We start from the raw sequence: 26,534 nt of genomic DNA on the forward strand, positions 1-26,534 counted from the left end.
TAGTCCTGCTCCTGTGGAGGCAACATAACCCGAAGGTGCTGTATCACTGAGGACTACGTCTGTCAATGAGCGATAGAGAAAAGGGGATTAGTAGGTGATATTTGCTCGTGGGACTCCATGTTAACCCGGGGACAGCACAGTGTCACTTTAAAAATACTGCAAAAAAATGGCCCCACACCGCTGCACCAGCGGTACTTCAAGTCCCAGCACACTAAGCTGCAATATAGCAGAGTGAGGGAGCGACCTACAGGGACCCCAATAGACTCATCACTATTAGAGAGAGCAGAGCCAGTCTGAATTGTAGCTTGGTCAGCACCAGAGGTAAAGCCTTGTCACTCACTGCTGTACATCATTCTCGGACTCCCAGAAAATGGCCACCTAATGCATTTCAATGGGGAGACCACAACAAAAAGTCCGTCCAATGCATTTCAATAGGAAAGTACTAAAAAATGGCTGCTGAGTCTAATACAGCTGATCTACAAAGAAAATGGCAGTGTCCACGGCACGCCATGTGGTCTACAGGATCCTCTGAGGGGTCAAGGGATCAATCAGTCATAAGGGGCCCTGGCAAGGATTAACCCCCCCAGCAGATTGCACGATCAGCGGCATCGGCGCTCCCACACTCCCCCGGCCCTCATCGCCTGCTACAGCCCCTGCACTGTACCCAACTAAGGTAGGGACCCCCCCTATAAAATAGTGGGGAGGAAGGTCTGCGGGGAGAGCCTTGGATAGTCGATGGAGGATGGTTCCTAGGGACCCCACATACAAGTGGGGGACATAGAGGTAACCCGATGGTCTGACCATCCCAGGGAGGGGCCCATTTCCCCCGAGACCGCTGGGACACTACTCACCATAACAATGATATTCAGGTGGGCGCCACTCTGGACAGACCACCTCTCCACCCACGGTGGGGGTGTTGACGGCCAAGGGATACGGTGTGTTTTAAGCCAAACCAAGTCGTGTGCGTGCCGGCGAGGTGTTTCACTCGCGGGCCAGCCCCTGTCCAGTGGGGGTGCTGATGGCCAAGGGATACGCTGCGACTCAAGCCAAACCAGGTCATGTGCGTCCTGGCAAGGTGTTTCATTCGTGGGCCAGCCCCCCCCCGTCCAGAGGGGCTATGTCTTGGTGAGGCCTAGCGTGGAGCTGCGACCTGCACAAGCTCGCTGACCAGACTGGGAGACCATAAGGATCTAGAATATCCAGTCCGACGCCCAGTCCGGCTGTTGATTGTAGTTCTCTCAGGAACATAACTAAAAAAAATACAATTTAGACAAAAGGTTCCCTTTTTACATAAAAAACATGCTAGGACAAAAATCCCAGCAGGGAACGAGGTCCTTACGCCTGACTAGGCAGAAAAAAACTGAATGCCTATAGCAGAGTGAGTGGGTGCATACCCCAGTGACTGCCCCATAGGCGTGGTAAATATTTTTCCTGCCTAGTGTCCTACTCCTGTAGGGGGCAGCATAACCCAATGGTTAAGAAGAATATGGAGCTGCGTCTGTCAATGAACGATAGAGAAAAGAGAATTATTCTAAAAGATATGTGTGTGTGTAAAAAACTTTTTTTAATTTTTTATTATTCTTTGAAAAGTGCAATAAAATCTATTTCTATGTATATATTATCTCATGTTATTACAATTTTCAATATCTAGTTATGTGCAATTACAACAACTAATTTTATATACCGCCACATTTTTTTTGTATGCATTTATTATTTATATATTATTTATGTAGGTGACAGCAAGGACCAACCTAGTTGAAACCAAGTATCTCTTTCAAATAGGATCAATGGCAGGAAAATGCTACAGTATCTCACACTGAAGGCAGGAACAGGGTGGAGTATGCACCACATGTCACCTAGTGACACAAGGCTCGATTACTCAGCTTTTAAACCCTTTCTGTGGAGACTAAAAGGAAAAAAAAACTAATAATGGTGCCCAATGGTTCTAATAAAAATGTAGTAGGTCCCTGCACTAACCTGGAATATCAGGAAAATTAAAGTTGGTTGTGTTATCAGCTGATCGTGTTCTCTTGGCCGTACCAAAATAACTACATTTGATTATTTCTGCTGTCTCAAGCCAGCTTTCAGGCTACGTTCACATGTAGGCGTTTTGGGGGCGTTTTTCTGCTCTAGGATCTGCTCTCAAAACGCCCAACAAGACAAATGCTATTCATTTCAATGGCCCCTGTTCACATCTGAGCGTTTTGACGCCGTGAGCAAAACTCCTAATGCTAAAAAAAGTACATGAGCTACTTTTTGGGCAGATTACAGGCGTTTTCCATTGGTCTCTATTCAATCTAAAAACGCCTGCACAAAAAACGCCTGTAAAAAGCCCATAAAAACGCCCATAAAAACACCTGTAATAACAACGCCAAGATGTGAACGTAGCCTTAAGACATTTGTACCTTAGGAGTGTTATGTTCACCCGAAAACAAATCACCACCAAAGTACACAGGGTGTATGTAGCATGTCCTTTCCCTCCCCTGCTGCAGCTCTGTTCCTTACTTTTACTTAAAATGCCATGGTGTCAAAATGACAGCCAGGCTTTGCTGTGTAAATATAGCAGCCAGTTACAGCTACTGCTGTCCAAAACGGACCTTCTGATCATTGCAAATAAACACTGTTCAGATTTGGGATTCAGTTATACAATGTAACATTACTGCTTTATTCACCTGCAGATCAGACGAAGAATGCGATTCAATGTGCATGTCAAGTAAAGCATCCTTAACTTTTTTTTTTTTTAAATAAAATTTGTTCCTATTTAACCCATTATTACCCTTAATTTAACCCAAATCAGTCCTAATGCATGTCTCAACCACAGCTATTACCTTTTTGCAAATTTTTTCTTGGTTTGTTTTTAAACCAATAATATTTTTACCTTTTTAAAATTAGCTTTTTATGGAATTGCCGATATACTGTATGTGCAAGGTTAGGAGGAAAAAAAAAAACATTTTATTGTAAATATCTTTGAGCGATGTAATTTTAGGCTGGGATTACTCTATTGCAATGCGGAAACCAGTGCGATTCCAGTGCTGGTTCTCGTTTTGCATGTCTCTCGCAGGCAGTTCACACTGCCCTATACGAACCACTGTGGATGTGAATACAAAGTTAATGACACCCCAGATCAGTTTGCAGATCACAGTACGAACTGCCAAAAGGTGCAGGAATCGGATTCCATGGGTGTAAACACTCATGCAATCAGATTCCAGTAAGGACCCTTAAAAGTTCTTTTGTTTCTTGGTGGTAGGTATAGCACTGAAATGAAACATACATCTAAAAGGTATATTTTTTTGGACCAGGTTTTTCTTTCATAATGAAAACAAAACCCCATTTATGACCAAATAAAGGCTAATTTGCCCCTGCATTAAAAGATCCCATAGCAGAAATGAAAAAATTTTGCTAATCCACAAAGGGTATACAGGTGCAAGAACTGAACTGGTTAAGCTACCCAGTATACACCAGGCCATTTACCAGAAAATGTACGTTATTTGCCTTCAGTATGCAGAGAACAAATATCTCCCCTGACTGAGCGTTACAGATTTGCCTGTAAAAGGGAAATCTGAAAAACCTGGTTGCATGATTATCTCTACAGGTACACAATCATCATTCCCAACCGGTCCAAAAAGTTTAATGTGTTTTATTTTTTCTGAAGGTGCACTTTAATATAGAAGGCCCTCTCAGAAGGGGAGAGTTTGTCGGTTTAAAGTGGAGTGGAATTAAATACTAAAGCTGACCATAGATGATTCAGTTTTTTTCTTTGTTCAACCAGTGGGTTGACCCGATTCCTCCATCCACAAATTGGATGTAGATGAGGGAAGCCTCCCTGCTGTGTCTTTACATTCTCACAGCAGTAAAACTCCCCCCGCCATCAGAATACACAGTTTAGAACTGCATGCTATAGCCAGATCAAGCGGCTAAAATCTGACAGGGTGGTTGAACAGAAGTCGATCAGCAGATCAACTGCTATTGAATCACAGAGGTCTTACATGGATCAAAATTAAATTTAATTACAATCCATGTATGGGCAGCTTAAAGCGGAGCGCCACCCAAAATGGGAAGCTCTGCTTTTTCCCACCCTCCTCTCCACTGCCACATTTGGCACTTTTTGTGGGGGAGGGGGGAGCGGATACCTATCAAAACCAGGTACCTGCTCCCACTTCCAGGTAAGATCCCTGCACAATGATCGTGGCGATCTGCGAAATTCCTGGCCCCTCCTCCTTCCCCCCACTGTTTTCTGGGAGATACATAGGTCCCAGAAGAAAGCGGGACAAAAAGCACAGCCGGACTCGTGCATGCACAGTAGGAAACAGGCTGTGAAGCCACAAGGACGAATCGGCTTGGGGTGCCAACATCATGGGATACCTGGACAGGTAAGTGTCCTTATATTAAAAGTCAGCAGCTACAGTATTTGTAGCTGCTGACTTTTAATTTTTTTTTTTTTTTTTTGACAGTCTGAAACTCCGCTTTAAGGAAGGGCTTTGCAAAAAAAGAACAATAGTGTGAGAAAGAAAAACTAGATATGAATATAACGAGTGTATATTTGGACTTGTGGTTGTCAATTGTTACCTCGTATTGCATTTACTATTTAAATCTAGCACAAATTGCCAAACATATAGTTTTTGTAATCAATTATGTTGGAACACTTCATTTTGCTGTATCATATTGCACAAAGGAATATAATTTGATTCAGGTAATATTGGTTTAACTTAAACTTTGCAAATCTTTTGAACTACCAGGAGTTTCCGTGGAGAAATATTGATTTTATTTATCAGAGTATAACATGTAAGTATAGTAAACTATTGGATTTTAGCGCTGCTCCCAATATTGTTTATTTTGTTGCTTATGTCATATAACAGAGTGCCTAGGATCCTTTTTTAAGGAGGAATGCAGATTTTTGGTTATTTATTAAAATAACATAAGATTAGTAGAAAATCCACCTATTACAGTATACAGTACTTTCATAAAAAAGCATAGGTGGCAGCTCAGAGTTGTTAAGTGGCTTAAATAAGACAGGAAATGGCATGATTCAAAGATCAACACACCATAACAACCAATCAGAATTCACCTTTTTCACAATCAGACTTTTTATTATGAGGTCTTGCAAAAATACAGGGTGTCACTTAATTTCCTAATCACAACTGAATGGTATTTGACATGGTAATTACTTTCTTTCTGCGTGTGAAAAATAACTGTTCATCTGAATAACAACTATAGTTACATGTGGGATTGGAAGGTGTCATTGTTTCTTTAAATTTTCTTTTCTTGGCATACAAATTCTGTATTATAAATTAGTATTTATTTGCAGTACTCAGAGAATGTTTTTAATATTCTGCATCTAGTCATATTTTTTGGCTTTCTTTTTCCTTTGTTTAATTGTAAGTAAATCAGCAGTTTCACTTTTTCTCTTCTTGCTCTTGGATCTCTTCTTGCGTTTCATTGGCTGTCCATCTAAATCTTTTTTATCCTTCCCATATTTGAATAACAAATGTTCACATTTATTCTTGTTGTGTTTTCTTGCAGCCTTACTGGGGTTCTCCTCAGGCTTCCCTCTAGGAAAGTCTCCTGCTTCTTGCTTGACAAGTTTGTTTTTTTTCTTTCTACTTTTATTCATAGCTTGCAAATGCCAGTTCACTTTGTTCTTGTCACGTTTGGATTCCTCTCTCTGCTTTTTTCTCTTTTTTTTCAGATGCCGTGTGCTCTTGCTCTCATCTTTCTTGGGTTCAATAATCTGTAATGGCAGGATTCCAGATTCTTGAAGCTCTAAGTAAAAATAAAAAAAACTTCATTTAGTGCAATGAGGGAATAGTCTTACACGAAATATTTAACTTCACAACTAATCAAGACGGAGAAAAAAAAAAAAAAAGGAGTTTTGACATATCGCTAAAATCCATATCTTAAAGCACAATACATGGCACAGGAACCTATTCTTAGGCTGCCCATAGATTATGCAATTTTATGTACAATTTTCTTTAGATTTACCTTCAACTATGTAGTACAAAGGCCTGCCTTATAGGATACAATTGAAAGTGTTGTTTAGTTTTGACCTCCTATTATGTAGTTTTTGGTAAATCTAACAGAAAATTGTACAAGAGAATTGACCATGTATGGCCAGCCTTAGACCATGGTTTATTTGTAGCTATCCCAAGCAGTACAAGGGTGGGGGGCAAGAGCTTCAAGAAAGGGGTGGTTTCAACCGCAGAGGGAAGAGACAGAAGCTGTGTTTGGGCCTGTAATCAGAAAGGTCTCCAAGGCACCTGGGGCGTGATGGATCAGGGCTTCAGAGGCTCAGAGAAATAGTGATAAGTTCATCAATATAAAAACAACACTGAAGTGTGGAGAAACGGGGGGAAAACCCATCACATTCTAGCTATTATTGGAAAATTGATCATAAGAGAGATAGGGCTATAAGAGTGGTAGGCCTATAGTAGATCAGATAGGAGGCACACTGTTGCAGTAGATTCAGTGACAAGTGAACAGGACACTAGCCAGGGGGTTAGTAATTACAGTAATTAGAATAGATGCATTTAGGAGGTTGATGTAACATGTATTGAGTGAATAAGGGCCGAGGATTTAAAAAATCATTGTAAATTTTCCCTAAGAGGTATTGTGATTTTAAGCTGCACAAAGATTGAGGAAATTAGTCTGCCATGTAAAGCAGCAGGTAGGAGCGTGTAGCAGGGAAAGGAAAATAAAAGAGTCTGTTTATAAACCCTTTAGAAGGAAAAAGAGTGAAAGAAAAATGCCAGGATCTTGTTGTCTAATATGGAGCAATTGGTAATAGATGTCCCCCCCCCCCCTTTTGTTGAGTGGGGGCGGCAGTAAATGATGACTCCCTGAGGAGATGAACAGGTCATATCTGCCTGGTGAATGAGGCCCAAAGAATAGGGAAGCAAGATTGAGCATAGTGGGGAAGGAACCTCCTCCTGTCAGAAGCCGCCTCAATGTATTCCTTAAAGAATGGCACCTTTCACGAGGACGTTTTGCCCACCAGGCTTTTAGCCATAAGATTTTATGCATATGCACAGAAACAAGGAGGAAGTTTGAAAGAGATATCTCTTGTCCAGTTTGCCATACGCTTGGCAATCAACAAGGAAGCAATAGCTGGTTGCAGTGCTAGATCTGATAAGGCAAAGGAGGACATCCACAGTGATGCCTATCAAGTGAATCCTTAAAGTAGTGAATACCATCACTGGAAACAGGTAGAGAGGTTAGGTCCACAGTAGTCTATCTCTTCCTAAACTCCCCTTCCATAGGGGACAAGGCATCAAAAGTTATCAGGAGAAGGGAATGACCTCTGAGTTGCAACAATCATTACAGAAGGCCCACTTTGCTAATCAATATAGAACGCCCACTCCGCTTGATCAAGAACATGTAAAGGCTTTCTTGGAACTGCCTTCTTTTTTGTGCTGTAAATAATATATGGGGGATAAGCAACACTAGGTGTATCTATCCAGCAACTAAAATGCATTGCTTCAACCAATGAGTTCACAGTTCAACCAGAGTCCCCCTTACATTCTGCAAACGAAGTGAACTAACCATTGCAGGTTGTAATGTCTGAAGATAATCAGGGGTGGAGAGGCAGAGGAACATTGAATATTGTTAGTACAGGCAAATCCCAGAAGTGGCGATAGGATATGCCAAAGATCAAATATATTCTGCTTTAGTCAAACAGGCTCCTCGGAAAGGAGCCTAATTAATGTCTGAAGCGGTGCCAGTGTTAAACCTTGTTCCAGAACTACTATCAACCTATGGGGTACTTGGAGTTTCCGTAGGGCCTGCAGAAAAATCTCTGCAGTTGATTCCGTGTGCTCCATCTTCTGAGTGCCTGTTATCTGCCATGGCTAAGTAGGGCTCTTCCCCTACGGGGTACTCACAAAATGGAAGCAGGCTGAGTGGGTTCAGCATATCCAGTATTAAGGATTTGCAATGACCCAGGAGCTAACTGGGTTCCTGTGGCTATGAACCAGGCAAGAGGTGAGATGGCAAACAATCAGCTTGCGTTGTCAGCAGAAATGGCAGCAGGAAGTGTGCAGTCAGGAGTCTTATGAGCACTAAATGTAGAGGTACTTTTGGACATGAAGTGGAAGAAAAGACTGCCAATTTTAAATAGGTAATGGTTATAATAATAATACCTATAAGACTGAGACAATAAAAGGGCAAACCTCAGAGTGTAGATTACCCCAATACCAGTGCCTTCCAGACTGCTAGTGTGTTTACTGTGGTACAGTATGTCTTGTAAAATGGGGATATAGTGTATTAACTACTACATATCCAAATAATATTCCAACTAGTCATGTACTGTAAAACCAAGAACTGATATTTAAAAGGTACAGGGAAACCCTCTCTTACCTTGTCTGTGTTGCTGGTCCCATCAAGGGTCCAGGCTCAATCTGTCAAAGCAGAGATACCCTCAAAGGGGTCTCCAGGGTCTGGGTACCATAGGTATGGACCACAGTCCTGTAACTATATATAGATTTAGCATCCCTGAGGTTAACTTCAGGCACTATCCAGTGCCTGAAGAAAAGATAATAGGCTGGTCCCCACTGTTGCGGGATGTGGGTAGGTTTCCCCAGATGCACATGCAGGTAACCATTCTGGAAACTGCCAATGAGCCACGAGTTAAAAAAAACAGATCTTTATAGAAGTGCTGGTTAAAAAAAGGAGGAAAACTGATGAAAAATAGAAAAAAAAGATACTTCTCCAGCACCTTGTATGGGTAAAATGGAGGGTAGTTCCCAGCAAAGCTTTACCACTGTCTAATCACCTGAAGGTAGCAACATTTACCCATGGTCTATGAATCAACTTCTATGTGCTGTAATATGCAATTAAGATAAGTATTTATCCTTGATCAATTCGTCCCTTAAGTGGATTCCATAACCACCCATCTACACCTGTTAATGGCTTCTTTCTGAGGAGATGTGTACCGTGTTTACTTATGTGCCACCCACCGAAGAGGCCCTTTTCTGAGTGATGCACAATAACGAATACACTGCACATAGACAAAAAAATAAATGAGAACTTCACTAAGCGCCATTACACTGATCCCACAATTCTATTGCATTTTCCTCTGATCTTGTTTGCATTAGCTGATTATTGAGACATATTGGTTATTATGATGTCTGAGGGCCCAACTGAACTCTGCAGACATCTCTATAGGAAAAGGCTACTTCTTGGGTTTACGTTTTCTCAGTAATATACCATAATCTGAGATATAAATGTGCAAACTCTAGGGCCGTCATCCTGAACTCCTGTCCTGTGTACTTGCTCCTAATTAGTGACTTATTAAAGTGAACCTGTGCTTTGTTTATGCAGGGAAAACCAACAGGTCAACTTTAATGGCAGCACTACCAGCTGCCTGCATTGTCTCCCTTTTGCTAACCAGCTGCTTCATTTGGTCATCAGCAGTGTATTTAGGAAGCCCTGCCCTGTCTTAGCTTGGACTTGTGATCTCTCCCTGCCTCCATGAAACGGTACAGGGTGCCTAAGTGGCCAATTTCCCCAGCACTATCATATGTATGAGGAAGAGAAGTCAGTCACTAGTTTCCCATACCTGGGAGTAATAGATATTGTTTTTGTCACCCTGCTGGGTAGGGAAGGGAATATATGATCGAGCTGCCATTACCCTAAAACTACTTTTCCCCAACATGGGAAAAACACAGATTCACCTTTAAACTGAATTCTGGGGAAAAATTCCTCTTGTGGGGCACCCCCTGCCCTGCAAAGGTAAATGCTTGTTTATGCCTAGGGGACAAGGAAATGTGGCTTTTACTTACCTGGTCCCCCCATTTTTCAGACTCCTTCCCCACTATAAAACCAGGTCCTGCAGCTGCTTCCTCACACTATATTGTACATGACAGCGCCAAAGAACCATCCATAGAACTTAGCATAAGGGGGAGTTTGATTATTACCTTCTGCTGGAGCGAGGGTATAAAGGTAAGTAAACATGCTTTTTCCTCCCCCTGACATAAATGAGCATGGAAGTGGTTGTAAACCTTAGTCATGTAATCTGAGAAGAGCACATACAGTATATCTGTATGTTTACTTATCTCTCTCCAAAGCTCTAAGTGTTTTCTCTCTGGTGCCTCGTTTATCAGCATGAGTCCTTTCTGAAAAGTTTTCCCAACACATGAGATACATTTGTTGGGTGGGGTGGGGGAGCTCAGCATGGAGCTTGTCTATTCACAACACAGTTCTGCTGTGTGGAGGGGAGTGTGTTCCTTTCCTCCAATCAGTTCTCACACACTGTAACTGCAGCCTCTCCCCCCCCCCCCCTCTGTGCTCCTGACAGATGAAGAAAGATTTGAACACTTTTCTGCCCTTCTGAAGGGGTGTAGAGGAGAGAAGACTGCAGATAAGTAAAACCTACGTAGGATGATTTGTTTAATCATGGTGTATCATTTGAGGCGATTTACTTCACTGAATAAAATAAATACTCGCTCTACGGTGGATGTCTAAATGAAAGTGGGAACAGTAAAAAGCAGCTGTGCACAAAGCGTTAATCACTTGCAAACATGGAAATGCAACGCATGCATCATTTATTAAAGTCAAGCCTGTTTGACTCCCAGACTGAAAAGCTGGGTATCCATTGTCTTTAGTAAGTAGGGACACAGAGGGGATGTGTGTGACATCACGGAGTGAATTTTTGTGGAGCACTTCAGCACATTTAAGAAGATTAGAGCACAACAGCACTTTTGATTATTGATTTTATTGGACATTTTTGGACTTTTGAATTCGTTTTTTATAGGTGTACATGATGCAAGTGCTGTATTGTATTTACTTCACTGGGGGTACATGTAAGGGTTTTCAATCACTTTAACTTTTTCAAAGAGAGTTTTATTGTTTTCCCCAGGAGATAGGCTTTAAAGAGTTAAGGATCGGGGTGACAGGACAGCAATGAGCACATTTAAAAAACACCATAATGGCAGTTCCCCTATTTCTACCTTCATCGTTTTACAAAATACCTTTGTTTATTGTTGCATTTTTATTGCTGCATTGTGCCTTCAGGTAAATTGGATTAAATTTGCCAGAGGCAAATCATTTGGCAGCACTGGATTTATCTATACTTGTTTAGAAAGTAAAAAGAATTGTGAAGCTTTTCTAAGTTGAAATTTGATCAAAAGCCAAGCAAACAACAAGAAGGAGTTTTAATGCATTTTATGACTGGGGCTTGACAAATCCTGGTACCAGATCCACTATGCAAACATTTGTTCTCAGGAGGAGACCGGAGGAGAAGTTTTTCCTCTTAGAACAGCTGAGCTCTGTATGGAAGGGGGAGGGATTCCTGTGATCTTGTGTGTCTACAGAGCAGCGGAGTTTCAAAAGTGAAACCAAAGCTAAAAAAATACCATGTTTTACATCATAAGCACTGACCACTGGTGTTTTTTTTTTCTTTTTTTACACACATTTTGGCACATTTTTTAACCACTTCCCACAAACCGATGTACCTGTACATCGGCTTGCAGAAGTGGTTGTACCGGGGTGATGCCTGCAGCTAGAGGCATCACCCTGGTACCATTTTTTAAAAGCCAGCAGTCGGCGTTCTGGAGATAACAACCGATGCGGCTCAGCAGCCATTCAGCCGTTATCACAGGGAGCAGGAGGGGATGTCGCCCTGCACCGCCCGGGTCTTCCATCCCACCAGCAGACCCCAACGACCACCCGGCACGTCCGCCAGCTGGTCAGAATACCGAACGAAGCCAGATTCGGCTTAGATCAGGTCTCTGGTGAAGTAATCCAGAAGAGACTTTACAATGCCACTTCCAGTTTACTCGGCTGCCAATGGCGCCAATTTTAAAAAAGTGACAGTATTAAAAAATGCCGCATTTGGCGTTTTTGAATATTTTTAAGTGCAAAGGAGAGATTTGGGGTCTTTTAGACCCCAGAGTCATCTTACTCCATGAAGAGTACCTGTCACTGCCTATTACTGTCACAAGGGTTGTTTACATTCCTTGTGACAGCAATAAAAGTAATCAGATTTTCTTTTTTTTAACCACTTAAGCCCCGGAGGATTTTCCTGCTCAAAGACCAGGGCCTATTTTGCGATTCGGCACTGCGTGAATTTAACAGACAATTGCGCGGACGTACGATGCTGTACCCAAATGAAATGGACGTCCTTTTTTTGCCACAAACAGAGCTTTCTTTTGGTGGTTTTTGATTATCTGTGCGATTTTTATTTTTTGTGCTATAAACCAAAAAAGAGCATCGATTTCTAAAAAATAACAATATTTCTCACATTTTTTTATATGAAATTCCCCCCCCCCAAAAAAATGTAAAATTGATTGGTTATTGCGTTTACTAACCAAGGGAAAGATTTACGTCATTTTTATTTTATTTTTACTAGTAATGGCGGCAATCTCAATTTTTTTTGCGGGACTGCGACATTGCGGCGGACAGATCGGACCCCTGACTAACATTTTTGACACTTTTGGGGGTACCAATGACATTACTACAGTAATCAGTGCTATACATATGCACTGTTACTGTAAAAATGACACTGGCAGGGAAGGGGTTAACTTTATTAGTGATCAAGGGGTTAAGTGTGTCCCTAGGGGCGTGATTCTAACTGTAAAGGGGCATGGCTTGTGATGTAACCACAGAGAAATACGATCCTACATAGCAGGATCGTATGATCTCTGCAGTTACACCAGGGAGAATGACAGACGGCTTTGTTTACATTAGCCGCCTGTCTTTCTCCCTCTCCAGCAGGAGATCACGAGTGGCTGGCGGATATCGGAGCCGCCGGTCACTCGTGCGGGGACCTCAGTGAATGAGCGGGGGCGGTGGCGGGAGCGCGCCTCCGTGGGCGAGCGACGTAGTACTACGTCGCTTTGCCCAGGAGGGGCTGCCTGCCGCAGTAAATATACTGTGGGCGGTCGGCAAGTGGTTAAAGGAACAGCGAAAAATATAAAATAAATAAGAAACCGCATACGTAATTCACGCCCGCAAATGTAAATGGTGTTCAAATCACACATGTAAGGTATCGCCGCAATCGTCACAGTTAGAGCAATAATTCTAGCAAAAGACCTCCTCTGTAACTCTAAACGGGTAACTGTTAAACATTTTTAAAGCGTCACCTATGGAGATTTTTAAGTACCATAATTTGTCGCCATTCCACAAGTGTTTGCAATTTTAAACAGTAACATGTTAGGCATCTTTTTACTAGGCGTGACATCGGAAAGAACCTGGTATAGATTGGGGTGACCCCATGCTGTTTTTTTTTCTTTTTTAAATTTTGGCGTGGGGTTCCCCTTTAATATCCATACCAGACCCAAAAGGATTAGGGGGGACCCCCACAGTGTTTTTCTTCTGGCTCGAATTTGTGTTCAAAACTATCAGATGTGCAAATCAGATGCATTTTCATAGAAGGCAATGAGCCTGGAATTCTCATCTGAACTGCACCACAGTGCTCAGAAAACGCACAGGACTCTTTTTAAATTTGGTGCACCGCATAGATATGAACCAGCTCCATAGCAAAGGCTGCCAGTTCACATGTTCTACGAATTGGATGCAGTTCAAAACACATCCAATTTGCATATGTGTGAACAGAGCCTAAAAGGACATTACCGAGGAGTCGGCCCTGGGAAGCAGCTGCCCAGCTTTAGAGGAGATATTTAGTTTATAGAATTTTCAATTAATTTTAACTACTAAAAACAATATGTACTCCTTTCACATCTGAAATATGCAAAAATGCAGAGTACCTTCACATTTGCGTCTTGCTCGCTGCTTTCTTTTTTGGATGTCATAGTCATCATCATAGGTAAATATAAGCTCACAGCTTGGGTGAACTGAACTGTACATACGTCTTTCTCTGCATTCCTGTAAAGTTTACAAATATAACTTATTATATAACAATAGAAAATGAATGCAGTTACATAAAAATTGAACTTCCACTTTTGTGAACATAATATTGCCTAAATACATAAGGTGTGATCTTCAGCCCACCTGAATTGTGCATTATGTGAATCTGTAACCAAGCACTAAAAGTATTTGTACCTTTCTGTAGTTTTGGCTACAGTAAGGAAGGTTTAAAACCCCAGTTCGGTTTTTATGGCTGTCCATGTCCCCACTGGTAAAATTCACTCCTAAAAGTCCAGGTAACAACTGTGCTCCAGAAAAGCTCTTTTCACGCTGATCTAATCAAAATGACCACATCTGATCACAGTTGAAAGTCAAATGGCTTTGTGTGCCATTGAGAAGGTGATTAGCTACACCTGATTGAGTTTACAAGTTATTTTCAGGAGGGGAGGGATCCTTTTTCCAACTCAATGATTCGGTTTTTGAATTTTTTTTCTGACATGTTGGTGTTACATCTTTTACTTGGATGTTATAAGTTGCAGAGTATATACAGCTGGATAAAACAAAAACGGCATATGTCTTCATTTCAGGCTGCAAAGCAACAAAATGGGATTATTTAAAAGAGGGGGTGATTCTTTTCTATACCCACTGCACATAAATTATAGTTTGTACACTCTATAAATTTCACACAGACTAAAAAATTTACACTGGTTTGGTTTTTTTTTTTTTTTTAACTAAAGAAATGTAGCAGTCTACATGTTGACCTGAAAAAAGATTATTTGTTTGAAAAATGTTTGAAAAATTTTATAACAGAGATTAAAAAAACATGTTTTTTCACAATTTTCAAACTTTCGTTTTTTTGTTTATATAGCAAACCCAGTATGGATAAACCACTTGACCTCCAGAAGGTTTTTTCCCCCTCCATGACCAGGGCATTTTTCGCTATTCAGCACTGTACTAGTTTAACCACTTCAGCTCCGGAATGTTTTACCCCCTTAATGACCAGGCCATTTTTTGCGATTCGGCACTGCGTTACTTTACAATTGCGCAGTTGTGCGACGCTGTACCCAAACACAATTGATGTCCTTTTTTCCCACAAATAGAGCTTTATTTTGGTGGTATTTGATCACCTCTGCGGTTTTTAGATTTTGTGTTATAAACAAAAAAAAGAGTGACAATTTTGAAAAAAACACTTTCTCCTATAAAACATTCCCAATAAAAAATTTTGAAAAATCAATTTTTTTTAATCAGTTTAGGCCAATTTGTATTCTGCTACATATTTTTGGTAAAAAAAAATCCCAAAAAGCGTATATTAACTGGTTTGTGCAAAAGTTATAGCGTTTACAAACTATGGGATAGATTTTTGGACTTCTTATTTTTTATTAATAATGGCGGCAATCATTGATTTTTAGCAGGACTGCGACATTGCAGCGGACAGATCGGACCCCAACGGACATTTTTTACCGTTTTTGGGGACCGGTGACATTAATACAGTAATCAGTGCTAAATAATATGCACTGTTACTGTATAAATGACACTGACAGGGAAGGGTTTAATTGCTGGGGGTGATCAAGGGGCTAAATGTATGCCTAAATGTGCTTGCTAACTGTGGGGGGCTCTGTGAAAGGCCCACAGAGATCGGTGTTTCAGCTAAGCAGAGACACACAATCTCACTGTGCCTGTCTGACAGGAGAGCTGCCTGCTTTGTTTACATAGGCAGGTGGCTCTCCTGTCAGTTTCCCCGAAGATCACGGGAGGCCGGCGGCGATCTTCCCGGGGTCTGGCTCCTGCTGCGTCTAATCACAGCGGGAGCGTGGCTCCAGCGGCGCACGTGCGCCACCAAGACCACATGCACATAATCACATAGATCTATGTGATTATGCACAGGGAAGCCGTCCTGCCGCAGTAAATCTGCGTGGGAAGGTCAGCAAGTGATTAACTAGCTGTTGCTCAATCATGCAACACTGTACACAAATGTATATAATTTTTTCCACACAAAAAGAGATTTCTTTTGGTAATATTTAATCAAAACTTTTTTTTTATGCAAGCAGAAAAAAATATTTGGGGGAAAAAAAAAACGGAATTTTTGTAAAATCTTACCTGTAAAATTCCTTTCTCTGAGTCCTCCGACAGTCGCCGCCTCTTCATATTCGTCACATATGGGGTATTAGACTTTGCTCCGAAGGAGTAGCTAGGCAACAGAATATGTTAACAATAAAGCTTTTAACATATCCCACCCTCAAGGGGTGGTCCCCTCAGTCAATACCCTCCTACTTCCTGCAACCATATCTCAGTTTTAGTGGAATAGCAGTAGAGTATACAACCAAACCCCAAAAGAGGGGCGGGGGCGGCGACTGTCAGAGGACTCAGAGAAAGGAATTTTACAGGTAAGATTTTACAAAAATTCCGTTTTCTCTTACGTCCTCCGACAGTCGCCGCCTCTTCATATTCGTCACATATGGGGACGTCCCAAAGCAGTGCAAACATGAGGGGTGGGAAACGCATCCGCGCCGAAAAGGCAACGCAGTCTCCGCATCAAAGAAAGGAACCTTACCAAAGGAAGGAAACCAGCTGGGCAACAGCAAAAAACAAGTGCTCAACAGGAGCAACAACCCAGGAAAAGACAAAAAACCAGGGGATACAAAAAACTATCCCAACAGCCAGGAGTCCCCAACAAGGGACCCTATGGAACAGCCGCACTAAGAACCTTGCGGCCAAAGGAAGCATCCGCCGATGCCTGAACATCTACTTTGTAGAATTTTGTGAAAGTGTGCACGGTCGACCAGGTCGCCGCCTTACACACCTGGGCTACAGAAGCCCCATGACGACAGGCCCAAGACGTACTCAAAGATCTAGTAGAGTGCGCCTTCTGAGGGACAGGAGGAGCCCTACCCTGCAAAGCATAGGCCTGTTCAATGGTCTGCCTGATCCATTTGGCGATGGTAGAGGCCGAAGCCGCCATGCCCTTCCGAGGACCCTCTGGAAGAACAAACAAGGAGTCCGTCTTACGAAAAGACTCAGTCGATTTAAGGTAAACCCTTATCGCCCGAACAACATCCAGAGAATGCAATCTCACCTCCTTTGAATGTTTAGGCTTCGCGCACAGCGAAGGCAAGACAATATCCTCATTAAGATGGAATTCCAAAACTTGTTTCGGAAGAAAAGAAGGATTAGGTCGCAAGACCACCTTATCCAAATGAATAACCAGGTACGGAGACTTGCAGGACAAAGCCGCCAGCTCCGACACTCTGCGAGCCGAAGTGATCGCCACCAAAAAGGCGACCTTTTTGGACAACATAGACAACGAGATCTCCCTGATCTGTTCAAAAGGAGCACGTTGTAACACAGATAGAACGAGATTCAAGTCCCAAGGGGGCAAAGGATCCCTCCTAGGAGGAACCAGATGCCGCACACCCTGAATAAAAGTGCCAACCAAGGAGTTGGAAGCCACGGGACGTTGAAACAGAACGGCCAGCGCAGACACCTGACCCTTTATCGTAGCCAGCGCCAAACGCTGATCAACACCCGTCTGAAGAAAAGACAGCACACGGGAAACCGAGTACGTGCGGGGTGAAAACCCCCTGGACTCACACCAGGCAAAATAGGCCTTCCAAGTACGGTAATAAACCTTCCCCGAGGAAGACTTCCTCGCGTTGATCAAAGTATGAACGACCTCTGGAGAGAGACCCTTCTCCTTCAGGACCTCTGTCTCAACAGCCAGGCCGTCAAAGCCAGCGACTGTAAAGCAGGATGGTAAATCGGTCCCTGAGACAGTAGATCGTCTCGAAGAGGTAGACGCCAAGGGGCGTCGACCGCCAGATTCACGAGGTCTGCGTACCAGGACCGGCGAGGCCAGTCCGGTGCCACAAGAATCACCGTGCTGCGTACCGAGAGTAACCTGCGAAGGAACCTGGACAGCAACTGAATCGGTGGGAACGCGTACATCAGCCTGTACTGATGCCACGGGGCCACTAACGCGTCCGACGCGTCTGCCCGAGGGTCGCGCGTCCTTGCCACGAACCTTCTCACCTTGTTGTTGAGACGAGACGCGAACAGGTCCACATCTGGAAGACCCCACTTCGCGCACAACATCTGGAAGACAGCCGGGTGAAGAGACCATTCCCCCTGATCCAGGGTCTGGCGACTCAGATAGTCCGCCTGCCAGTTCTCCACCCCCGGAATGTGAACTGCCGTTATCGCCGGGACATGAGTCTCGGCCCAAGACAGAATGTTGGCCACTTCTCGAGCCGCCCGGGCACTCCTGGTGCCCCCTTGGTGGTTGATGTAGGCCACCGCCGTGGCATTGTCCGTCTGCACCCGAACCGGGCAGCCCTGCAGCCGGTCCGTCCAGCGATGAAGACAGAGATTTATCGCACGTAATTCCAGAATGTTGATCGGAAGGGAAGACTCTCCCTCCGACCAAGTCCCCTGGGCAGACAGAACGCCCAGAACACCACCCCAGCCCGACAGGCTGGCATCCGTGGTGATCACTGTCCACGAGATAGGACGAAACGACTTGCCCCCGGACACCATCGGGGACTGGAGCCACCACAGAAGGTCTCTTCTGGTGCGATGACTCAACGAGATCTGAAGATCCAGAGATTGAGGTCGCCCGTCCCACTTGGACAGGATCTCCGCTTGGAGACCCCGCGTGTGAAACTGGGCGAAGGGAATCGCCTCGAAGGCCGAAACCATCAATCCCAGACATCTCATGCACGTCCTTAAAGACGAGTGCGGAACGTCCCTGAGGGACCTGCCTTCCTCCTGAAGAGTTATGAGTTTGTCTTCCGGCAGGAAGACCTTCGCTTGTACCGAGTCCAGAATCATTCCCAGGTAGGGAAGACGAACCGACGGACTCAGCGTCGACTTTGGAAAATTTATCGTCCAACCAAACTCCTGTAGAGTTTGCATCGTGACAGACAGGTCCTCCTCCAGACCCTGGCTGGTCGCAGACCGAACCAGGATGTCGTCTAGATACCCCAGGACAGAAATGCCCTGGGCCCTCAACAATGCCAGAACCGGTGCAAGCACCTTGGTGAAGACCCGCGGAGCCGAGGCGAGACCAAAAGGCAACGCCACGAACTGGTAGTGATCCTCCGCAATGGCGAATCGAAGGTACCTCTGGTGACCTTCGAAAATGGGGATGTGAAGGTACGCATCCTTCAAATCGATGGAGGCCATGAATTCCCCCGGAACCAGGGCAGCCACCACCGACCGCAGGGATTCCATGCGGAACTTGCGAACCCGCACAGAGCGGTTCAGAGCCTTCAAGTCCAGAATTGGACGAACCTTGCCCTCCTTCCTGGGCACGGTAAACAGATTGGAATAAAACCCCCGAAATCTGTCCCGATGAGGCACCGGAACCACCACTCCCTGAGCCCTCAGGTCCCGCACCGCCAGGTGCAGGTCCCGCAAACGCTCTGGAGACAGTTGAAGATTTGAGGGAAAAAATCTGCTCTCCGGCCGAGAGAGAAACTCGATCTTGTAACCAGATCGAACGATTTCCTGAACCCATCTGTCCCGCACACGGGCCAACCAGGGCTGAAGAAAACCGAGCAAGCGTCCCCCCACCCCAAAACTGGGTGAGGGCGCCCCTTCAGGCCGCACTGTTATGGGCTGCAGATCCGGATTGGCCGGACTTCTGTTTACCAGACCAGGGCTTCTTCTGAGAGCCTTGACCTTTGAACGGCTTGCCCTTGTAGTGCGGCCGAAAGGCACGAAAGGACCCCTGAGGGGGCCGAAAATTAGCATGCTTCTTCCCAGAAGCCCCCTTAGCTTTGGGGAAATGGGGCAAGAGAGTGCTCTTACCCCCGGTGATCCCCTTAATCAACACATCCAGGGACTCCCCAAAAAGGCGAGACCCATCATAAGGTAGATTGGCTAAGGTCTTACGTGAAGACTGGTCCACCGACCAACATTTTAACCAAATCAGGCGGCGAGACAACACCGCCACACTGTGCACACGTGCAGCCAACGGAACCAGGTCCAGGTCCGCATCACACAGATACATGACACCCTGGTGGATTTGATCCACCATATCCAGGGTCGCCGGTGAGGCCGAATCGGCCACTAGGACGCGCCTAAGCATCTGCGTCCAACTTGCGATCGCCTGGGCCGCCATGAGAGAAGCAAACAGAGCCTTAAGCATAGAACCCGCAACAGAATAAGTATGACGGGTAAGAGACTCCAGTCTCCTATCCGTGGCGTCACGGAACACAGGGGAATCCTCTGCAGGAATCGCAGTGGCTTTGTTCAAAACCGCAATTGCGTGATCCACTGGGGGTGGCACACACCACCTTTCATCAGTGGAAGGTGAAAAAGGATAACGCAGCTTGAATCTACTTGGTACAGCAAAAGGTTTGCGTAGATTGCGCCATTGTTCCTTAACAGCGCGCTGAAAATCATCATTGCAGGGAAAAACCTGCGGCGTCCTGCGTTTTCTCTGCGTCCCATAAGCCGCCAAGGCGGCGGGGGGACACACCTCATCCTGCAAACGCAGCGTTTGCTTTATGGAAGCAATAAACTCATCCATGATTGCAAGCTCTTCAGGCGAGCCAGGGGGAGAATTATCAACCCCCTCAACTTCAGCCTCCACCTCAGACCCTATTAGATCAAGAGAGGAGCGGGACCCCGATAAGGAGGCCCCCGCCATAACAGCCCTATCACCTTCACCCTCAGAATCAGAGGAAAGAGCAACTCTGGGCCTTTTAGTAGATTGAGCAGCCACCAGCATCTGCACCTGAGCAGCAAGGCCAGCCACAATAGTGGCCAAATCCCCCCCTGGGGGGGAGACAGCGGTCCCCTGGCTTTCCACCAAGGCTGTAGGAAATTTTCCCTCCTGAGAATCCATTGCCCCTGTAATGCCAGACAACAAAGGGTTAACTGCCCCTTTTAAGCAAGCGCGGCAAGCGCAGCCCACCGCACCACACTCAAGCACAATAAGACCCCCACAGGGAATATGCAAACTGAACACAGGCAATGGATAGCAAGAACAGAAGGGTAAAACCTGAGGAGACCCCCGCCGCTGCTGCTGCCTCGATCGGTGTTCCTGGAAAGAGGAAGTGATGCTGCCAGGGCGCTCTATGTAAGCCTATGGAGGCTACAAGAAAATGGCTGCCATGCATGTAAAACATGCGGCCGGAGCGGGTGTAGGCAAAATGGCGCCGTTTGGCGCCGAAACCGCCGCTCGGCGCCGAAACCGCCGCTCCACAGTGCAGTAAAAAACACACATTACATTCCAGTATCAGAATACATGTCAGATCGCCGCAGCGATCGCTGTATAGTGCCCAAACATGCCAAAAAACATGCCCCACAGCACCCAGCTTCACACACTGATCAGCCTGACACAGACAGTGTCACACATCTCCCCCCCCCCCCTTGCAGCCCACAGCATGCAGCCGAGAGATAGGGAGACAAGCAGTGTGATTAAAGGCAGGTTACACAGTCCCAGACTGACACCCCCCCAGACAGACAGGTCCCCACATAAATACACTTACCTCACATGGCGTGGGGGACCCGCACAGGCGAACAAGCCGCTGCACATGAGGCAGGGAGAGTCGCATTCAAGACGCACAAAATGGGGGTTAAGAAACCGCACAGCGTCCAGTGAGGTAGCCACCTCACCAATCATCCCTGCACCGAACAGGGATGGGTCGTTCACTGTGCCAGGAGCGTTACCTGGCTGAACGCTCGATGGCAAACTGGGAAGCCACTGACCCACGACCTGCGATCAGGGGGATCAGCCCGAGACCCAGTCTGCATGATCCTCTTCATCCGAAGAACTAACTAATGCTGACAAAAATAACAGCTAAGTAAAGGTAGAGAGAAAACTCAAACAAAATTTCAAAAAGAAGAAAGAGTCTGGGGCAGAAAGCCCCAGCACAGAAAAAGCCAGCCACTCCTGACAAGCTAGACATTAAAACTGAGATATGGTTGCAGGAAGTAGGAGGGTATTGACTGAGGGGACCACCCCTTGAGGGTGGGATATGTTAAAAGCTTTATTGTTAACATATTCTGTTGCCTAGCTACTCCTTCGGAGCAAAGTCTAATACCCCATATGTGACGAATATGAAGAGGCGGCGACTGTCGGAGGACGTAAGAGAAAATCAAATTTCTTCATAAATTCAGGTCAAAATGTATCCTGCTACATGTCTTTGGTTAAAAAAAAAAAAATCCCAATAAGTATATATTAATTGGTTTGTGCAAACATTATGCGTCTACAAACTAAGGTATATATACTGGAATATACGCAAATATAGATGCTATACTGTAATGGCGGTGATCAGTTACTTATATTGGGACTGTGATTGGGTGGCAGGCAATCTGGTGCTAACAGACACTGGCTGGGAGGACCACTGACACTGATGTTCCTAGTGGCACTAATACAGTGATCAGTGATAATACTGTACACTGACACTGTGCCAATGACACTGGTGGGAGTGGGTTAACATCTATGGGCAATCAAGGGGTTAACTGTGTGCCTACTGCTACTTTCTGATCTGGTTGTTTTTCTCCCTGATCTTCAGGGATAATGGCGGCGTAAACTTAAAATGTATGTATAGCCAAAACTTTTTTTTTTTCGTTTTAGTAAAAAGGTGGAAAAGGTTAACAGCCCTGTTATTTTATTTTTTTGTGGTCTCAATACTGTAGGGGAGATTTCCCTTTACTTCTTGTTCCAGAGATACAACAGGAAATTAGAGGAAGCCTGCTAAACTGATGTTGCCACTGAAACCGGTGTCTCTATGGAAAAACGGAATTTTGTAAAATCTTACCTGTAAAATTCCTTTCTCTGAGTCCTCCGACAGTCGCCGCCGCCTCTAAGTCATCACTGTTGGGTATTGACTTCCTCTCCGCAGGAGTAGCTAGGCATATAGACTTAGTAAAAAGACAAAAGGCATTAGCATATACACACCCATGGGGGCTGTCCCATCTGGTCAATACCCCCCTGCATAACCACTCCCAACTCAGTTTGGTAGCATAGCAGTAGGTAATAAGAACCCCAAAAGGGGGCGGGCGGTGACTGTCGGAGGACTCAGAGAAAGGAATTTTACAGGTAAGATTTTACAAAAATTCAGTTTTCTCTTACGTCCTCCGACAGTCACCGCCGCCTCCAAGTCATCACTGCTGGGATGTCCCAAAGCAGTATAGACATGAGGGGTGGGAGACGCAACCATAGAAAAGGCAATGCAGTACCCACATCAGAGAAAGGAATCTTACATGCACCGTAAGAGAACCAACTGGGCAACAGAAAAAACAATGCTCAACAGGAGCAACAGCCCAGGAAAGCAAATGCCAACAGCCAGGGACCCAGAAAAAAACACAAGGGTCCATCATGGCACTGCCGCACTGAGAACCTTGCGGCCAAATGAGGCATCAGCTGATGCCAGAACGTCTACTTTGTAGAATTTTGAGAAAGTGTGCACCGACGACCAAGTCGCAGCCTTGCACACCTGGGCCACGGGGCCCTATGCCAATAGGCCCAGGACGCACTCACAGATCTGGTAGAGTGCGCCTTAACAGGGAAGGGTGGAACCCGTTCCTTCAAGGCATAAGCCTATTCAATGGTCTGTCTGATCCATTTGGCAATATCGCTGCGGATGCAGCCATGCCCTTCCGAGGTCCCTCAGGTAGGACAAAGAGGGAATCCGTTTTACGAAAAGATTCCGTAGACGACAGGTAAACCCTGATCGCCCTGACAACATCCAAGGAGTGCAGAGCAACCTCCTTAGGATGCTTAGGCTTTGTACAAAGCGAAGGCAGGACAATGTCCTCATTAATGTGGAACTCAGAGACCACCTTAGGAAGAAAGGAGGGCTGCGGACGCAAAACCACCTTATCCCGGTGAATCACTAAGTATGGAGAACGACAAGCTAACGCTGCCAGTTCCGACACTCTGCGAGCCGAAGTGATCGTCACCAAAAAGGCAACCTTCTTAGACAGCAGAGGCAACGAGATATCCCGAATGTTTTCAAAGGGAGCACGTTGTAACACGGACAGAACCAAGTTCAAGTCCCACGGAGGTAAGGGCTCCTTCCTGGGAGGAGCCAAATGTCACACACCTTGAATGAAGAAGGTGCGAACCAGAGAATGAGACGCCACAGGGCGTTGGAAAAGAATAGCCAGGGCAGACACCTGGCCCTTGATCGCGGCCAGCGCCAGGCGCTGGTCCACTCCCGCCTGGAGAAAAGCCAACACTCTCGTCACCGAGTACGAACGAAGGGAGAACCCCCTGAACTCGCACCAGGCGAAGTAAGCCTTCCAGGTACGGTAATAAATCTTTCCAGAGGAGGTCTTCCTAGCCTTGACAAGAGTAGGGATGACCTCAGAGGAGAGACCCTTGTCCCTCAGGATCTGGGTCTCAACAGCCAGGCCGTTAAAGCCAGCGACTGTAAAGCAGGATGGAAGATCGGACCCTGAGACAGGAGATTTTCCCGCATGGGCAGCCGCCACGGAGGCACCACTGCCAGATGAACAATGTCGGCGTACCAGGACCGGCGTGGCCAGTCCGGAGCCACCAGAATCACCAGGTGCGGTTCCGAGGCTGGCCTGCGGAGGAACCTGGACAGCAACTGAATCGGAGGAAAGGCATACATCAGACGATACAGATGCCAAGGGGCCACCAACGCATCCGAGGCGACTGCCAGCAGATCGCGCGTTCTTGCCACAAACCTTTCCACCTTTTGGTTTAGTCGAGATGCGAACAGATCCACGTCCGGGGATCCCCACCTCGCACACAGTATTTGGAATACCTCCGGGTGCAGGGACCATTCCCCCTGGTCCAGGGTCTGGCGGCTCAGATAGTCGGCCTGCCAATTCTCCACACCCGGAATGTGAACTGCTGAGATCGCCGGGACATGAGTCTCGGCGCACAATAGAATGTCGGTCACCTCCCGGGCTGCACGAGCACTCCTGGTGCCCCCTTGGTGGTTGATGTAAGCCACCGCAGTAGCATTGTCCGTCTGTACTCGGACAGGAAGGCCCTGAAGACGGTCCGACCACTGGAAGAGACAGAGTTTTATCGCTCGCAATTCCAGCACATTTATCGGGAGGGAGGACTCCTCCTCCGACCAAGTGCTCTGGGCAGACAGGTTGCCCAGGACTCCACCCCAGCCCGACAGGCTGGCATCCGTGGTAATCACCGTCCACACCAACGGACGGAAGGACTTGCCTTCCGCCACCGACAGGGACTGGAGCCACCACAGATGACGCTAGGCAGATTAAAACTGAGTTGGGAGTGGTTATGCAGGGGGGTATTGACCAGATGGGACAGCCCCCATGGGTGTGTATATGCTAATGCCTTTTGTCTTTTGACTAAGTCTATATGCCTAGCTACTCCTGCGGAGCGGAAGTCAATACCCAACAGTGATGACTTAGAGGCGGCAGCGACTGTCGGAGGACGTAAGAGAAATAGCCCCTCACCTCTGGTTCTGGTGACAACTCAATATTTTGAATTTCCCGTTTTTTTATTTCGGTGACAAAAGAGGGTAGAATCTCTCCAATGGCGACATAGACAGCGATAAAAATTTGACAGGCAGTTTACTCTTCCCCACTCACAAACAGAAAAAAAAAATTGCCTTTTACATACACTTAAATACATTTGCCATTAATTTAAGTTTTTTAGTTCCAGCACTTTTTAGTTGAGTATGTCTACAATACATTTTGTGAAATTGCAAAAATTCGAAATACTGAGAGACACTCACATAGCCACAATGACCTCTCCTGCCACAGTTATAGCAGTAAACAATACGCTTTTGGCTGGAGGCAGACTTGGATATCTTAATTGGGCCCGATTTCACCTAAAATAAAATAAAAAAATATATAAATATACATTTATATACATACACATGAAAAAATTAGTTTTAAAAAAACAGACATTTACATGAATTATTTACAATAAAAAAAAAAAAAAAATGTAACGCACAGCTTACTTAATTTAACCACTTAAGGACCAGGCCTATTTTTGACAGTTGTTGTTTACAAGTTAAAATCAGTATTTTTTGCTAGAAAATCACTGAGAACTTTCAAATATTATATATATATTTTTTTAGCAAAGACTCTGGAGAATAAAATGGAGATCGTTGCAATACTTTGTCACACCGTTTTTGCGCAGCGGTCTTACAAACGTAATGTTTTGGGAAAAAAATAAACTTTTTTTTAAATTCAAAAATAAGAAAATTGTAAAGTTAGCCCAATTTGTTTTCTATAATGCAGTGGCGGCCGGTGTGTTGAGGGCACCGCCCCCCTTATTCATGTGTCCGGCCCCCTAATCTGCATGAAGGGGCGCCGGACCCATGGAGTTCAATGGGATTTTTTTTTGTTGTCACCTGATTAGAGCCAGAGGCTCTAATAGGCTTCAGGAAAGGGTGGACCCGGGGCGCAGAGCAGTGCGTCCCGAGCCCACCCATTGTGTGACAACAGCGAATGAAAATTCGCTATTGTCACACGGATCCTCCTCCGGGCCAATCAGGAAGTGCGTCCGATACGCGCTTCCTGATTGGCCAAAAGGCAAACCCCATGCCATTGGCTGGGGACTCTGGGGAGGACGGAGGCGGGAGCCGGGAGGACTCGCCAGTAGCCGCCACGCTGGAGAAGCCGCCGCTAATCTGAATAGAAGGGAGCCTGGAGCAGTACCAGAGAGCAGAGCGCAGTACCGAGGAGCCTGGAGGTGAAGTGACAGGATGTTATTCTGTGCAAGCAGCGGGGCGGGCGGCCTCACGTTGTGAATGATTGGTCGGCTGTAA

At 45.5% G+C, this 26,534-nt stretch overlaps 1 protein-coding gene across 1 annotated transcript in view; it reads right to left on the bottom strand.

Annotated features, from left to right (window-relative positions):
• Positions 1-5,110: 5,110 nt before the first annotated feature.
• Positions 5,111-26,534, bottom strand: part of ZCCHC7 (zinc finger CCHC-type containing 7) — a 391,569-nt gene continuing 370,145 nt past the window's right edge. The window contains exons 7-9 of the mRNA XM_082243866.1: positions 25,494-25,589; positions 13,698-13,815; positions 5,111-5,760 (exon numbers count right to left, since the gene is read on the bottom strand). Of these exons, the coding sequence (XP_082099992.1) occupies positions 5,336-5,760; positions 13,698-13,815; positions 25,494-25,589 (639 nt within the window). The 3' untranslated portion in view covers positions 5,111-5,335. The remainder of the gene's footprint in view (positions 5,761-13,697; positions 13,816-25,493; positions 25,590-26,534) is intronic.

This window comes from Pelophylax lessonae, assembly GCF_965119305.1.
Source record: "Pelophylax lessonae genome assembly, chromosome: 1".
NCBI lineage: Eukaryota > Metazoa > Chordata > Amphibia > Anura > Ranidae > Pelophylax > Pelophylax lessonae.